General features: G+C 53.0%; 1 protein-coding gene across 1 annotated transcript; it reads left to right on the top strand.

Moving 5' to 3' along the window:
- The first annotated feature begins 748 nt into the window (after positions 1-748).
- Positions 749-2884, top strand: LOC102987342 (programmed cell death protein 7-like). The gene is given in 4 exon segments (XM_024127448.2): positions 749-1658; positions 1661-1827; positions 2431-2537; positions 2539-2884. Coding segments are annotated over 4 exon segments (1449 nt in total). The 3' UTR covers positions 2804-2884.
- Positions 2885-3819: the final 935 nt, after the last annotated feature.

The following is a 3819-nucleotide window of genomic DNA, read 5'->3' as shown; positions in this document are numbered from 1 at the left end:
CGGCTCCTCCCGTTGCGGAGCACAGGCTCCGGACGCGCAGGCTCAGCGGCCATGGCTCATGGGCCCAGCCGTTCTGCGGCATGTGGGATCCTCCCGGACCGGGGCACGAACCCGCGTCCCCTGCATCGGCAGGCGGACCCTCAACCACTGCGCCACCAGGGAAGCCGAGTCTGGAATTTTAAAGAGGCAGTCAGTTTCCTGCTCCTCCTTCCCGTCTGGTCCTGCTTCTGAAGACAAAGCTACTAATGATCAGCTCTGGTCTCTGTCTGCACTGTCCTCAGAGAAATAAACTTTTACACATGGCATATGGTGTTATAAAAGCATATTTAACAAAATAAAATATAGTATATGTACACATGCACACATGATCAGTTAGTTTAATAACAATAGCCTCAAACACACCATGTTACCTTTTCCTTATTCTGCCTTTGTATAACAAAAGCCTGGACACAGGTTCTTTGGAGATTATACATAAATGTTTATAGACTGAAAATAATATCAATAAATACCATCTGTGGCCCATACAGTTTTCTCAGACTTGTCCCCAGAGAGTCTCTAACAAAGCAACTCATATCCTCACCTTTGAAACCAATATCATGGTGTTCAATCACCAGAAAATTGCCTGTCTTGAATATAGTCTTATCTGGAAAATAAACGACAATAAAGATAAAGCTGCTGTTATGTTGTCATTGATAATAAATTATTAAAAACTCTGGAGGTCACTTCTCAGAATCCCTCCGTGGTGGCCATGGCTCTGCCACCCTTCTTCACCCCAGGTCGCCCGGGCCCGCCGTCCCCGCAGCCGCCGGCTCCCGCTCCCTTCGGCTGTCCGCCACCGCCGCTACCCTCTCCGGCTTTCCCACCGCCTCTTCCCCAGCGGCCCGGCCCCTTTCCGGGGGCCTCCGCCCCCTTCCTCCAGCCCCCGCTGGCTCTGCAGCCCCGGGCCCCCGGGGAAGCCTCCCGCGGGGGCGGCGGCGGCGGCTCCTTCTACCAGGTGCCGCCACCGCCGCTGCCTCCCCCGCCGCCCCAGTGCCGGCCCTTCCTAGGGAACGACGCCGGTGAGCGCCCGCGGCCGCCGCCTCCAGGCCCGGGACCGCCTTGGAGCCCGCGCTCGCCTGAAGCACCGCCGCCGTCCGAAGTGCTCGGGGACGCGGCCCTGCAGCGCCTGCGCGACCGGCAGTGGCTAGACGCGGTGTTCGGAAGCCCGCGGGGGGCCGGCTGCCCGGTGCCCCCGCGCGCGCCTGCCGGTCCCAGCCTGGGCGAGGTGCGGGCCCGGTTGCGCGGATCCCTGCGCCTGGTGCGGCGGCTGCGCGACCTGGGCCATGCGCTGCGCGAGGCCGAGGCTGACGGCGTGGCCTGGGCACAGCTGCATGCGGAGGCACAGCCGCTGCGCGCCGAGCTGGCCGAGCGACTTCAGCTCCTGACCCAGGCAGCCTATGAGGGCGAGGCGCGGCGCAGGCTGGAGAGGGTCTGGCGCCGCCGGCTGCGGCTTCGCGAGAGGGCCCGGGAGCGCGAGGCCGAGCTGGAGGCGGAGGCCACGCGGGCAGCGGAGCCCGAGCAGGAGATTGATCGCTGAAGGGTCAAGTGCGTGCAGGAGGTGAAGGAGAAGAAGCGGGAGCAGGAACTTAAAGCTGCTGCTGATGGTGTCCCGTCTGAAGTGAGAAAAAACAAGCAGACACCAAAAGAATGGTGGACATTCTTCGGGCCTTGGAGAAATTGAGGAAACTTAGGAAAGAGGCTGCAGCAAGGAAAGGGGTCTGTCCTCCGGCCTCAGCAGATGAGACCTTTGAGCATCACCTTCAGCGACTGAGAAAACTCATTAAAAAACGCTATGGGGTTTCCCTGGTGGCGCAGTGGTTGAGAGTCCGCCTGCCGATGCAGGGGAAGCGGGATCGTGCCCCAGTCCGGGAGGATCCCACGTGCTGCGGAGCGGCTGGGCCCGTGAGCCATGGCCGCTGAGCCTGCGCGTCTGGAGCCTGTGCTCCGCAATGAGAGAGGCCACAACAGTGAGAGGCCCGCGTACCGCAAAAAAAATAAGTAACCGCTCTGAATTATATGAAGCTGAAGAGAGATCCCTCAGAGTTATATTGGAAGGAGAACAAGAGGAAGAGAGGAAAAGAGAATTAGAGAAGAAACAGAGGAAAGAAAAAGAAATTTTTACTACAGAAGCTTGAAATTGAGTCCAAGTTATTTGGGGGTCCAGATGAGTTCCCACTTGCTCACCTCTTGCAGCCTTTCCGGCAGTATTACCTCCAAGCTGAGCACTCCCTGCCAGCGCTCACCCAGATAAGGCATGATTGGGATCAGTACCTGGTGCCATCTGATCATCCCAAAGGCAACTCCGTTCCCCAAGGATGGGTTCTTCCCCCGCTCCAATGAGGAGAGGCCACACAGTGAGAGGCCCGCGTACCGCAAAAAAAAATAAGTAACCGCTCTGAATTATATGAAGCTGAAGAGAGATCCCTCAGAGTTATGTTGGAAGGAGAACAAGAGGAAGAGAGGAAAAGAGAATTAGAGAAGAAACAGAGGAAAGAAAAAGAAATTTTTACTACAGAAGCTTGAAATTGAGTCCAAGTTATTTGGGGATCCAGATGAGTTCCCACTTGCTCACCTCTTGCAGCCTTTCCGGCAGTATTACCTCCAAGCTGAGCACTCCCTGCCAGCGCTCATCCAGATAAGGCATGATTGGGATCAGTACCTGGTGCCATCTGATCATCCCAAAGGCAACTCCGTTCCCCAAGGATGGGTTCTTCCCCCGCTCCCCAGCAACGACATCTGGGCAACCGCCATTAAGCTGCATTAGTAAAGATGCTCCAGGAGTGTCGTCCAGCCAAGGCTCTTTCCAGCTCTAAGTATTAGTGACGCTGCCATCTTGTACTGTAGTCTAAACCACAACCTCTAAACTCCATGTGGCATTGCCCTACCCAGAAGTTACATTTTCGTTCTGTCCTCTGTCCTGGCCAAAGTTCTTCTTGAATCAGGAGATTAATATGGTTCTTCAGGAAAGGACCTAGGTGAACTGAGGTTTTTATGACAGGCAGTGGCCTTGGTTCATGAAATTCGCCTCTGTTTTGAGGGGCTTGGTCCAGAGCGATTTATAAGTTTACTCTTATCTTTCTTGTGTGGTGATGGATAAGTATACGCTATACACTCATACCCTCGACACAGGTGTGCACTGGGTAGATTTAGCAGTCCCTCCCCCGTACTCCTTGTTAAGGCAAGCTTGATGCAAAACCTCCCTACCTTTCTTACCCAGAGAGCCTCCTAACTTCCAGGAAGAAGGGTCAGAAATGCTTTATCTTCAGTTTTGTGAATCCCACTTTTGGTGCAGCTGGAGAGGCTGGGCTGCCAGAAAAGCTGGTGGCCTTGTCTGGTAGTCAAGTGAAGAACTTGGAAAGCCTGAAGAGTACCTGTACCCAAACTGGATTGTGTTTTAATGGATGATGGCTGTATTTTCCCCATATTAGAAGGATCCGAATGAAAGCATCTACTTTTTAAGTTCCTAGAGGTCTGGTTGTTCAGAATCCGCGAGGACAAAAATTAATTTCCTTATGGGAGTGGGACCTTGATTAACCTCACTCATTGTGGGAGCCGGTATAGTGAAAATTGTGGAATTTTCTTAGGAACTCAAGCTTCCAAAAATATACATGTAGTTTAAGCTGGGGGGAAAGCAGATAAAAATAATAAAATTTATTTTTTTATACTCATTAATAAATGCTGTTGTGCCTGGAGATGATTAATCATATAACATGTCAGGTTTTTTGTTTTATTTTGTTTTCCTTTTTGTCATTTATTGTGTTATTTATATTTCCAAAAAGC

Source organism: Physeter macrocephalus, chromosome 6 (genome assembly GCF_002837175.3).
Source record: "Physeter macrocephalus isolate SW-GA chromosome 6, ASM283717v5, whole genome shotgun sequence".
NCBI lineage: Eukaryota > Metazoa > Chordata > Mammalia > Artiodactyla > Physeteridae > Physeter > Physeter macrocephalus.
Note: the sequence above shows the minus strand (reverse complement) of the source record. Positions and strands in the feature narration are given on the sequence as shown.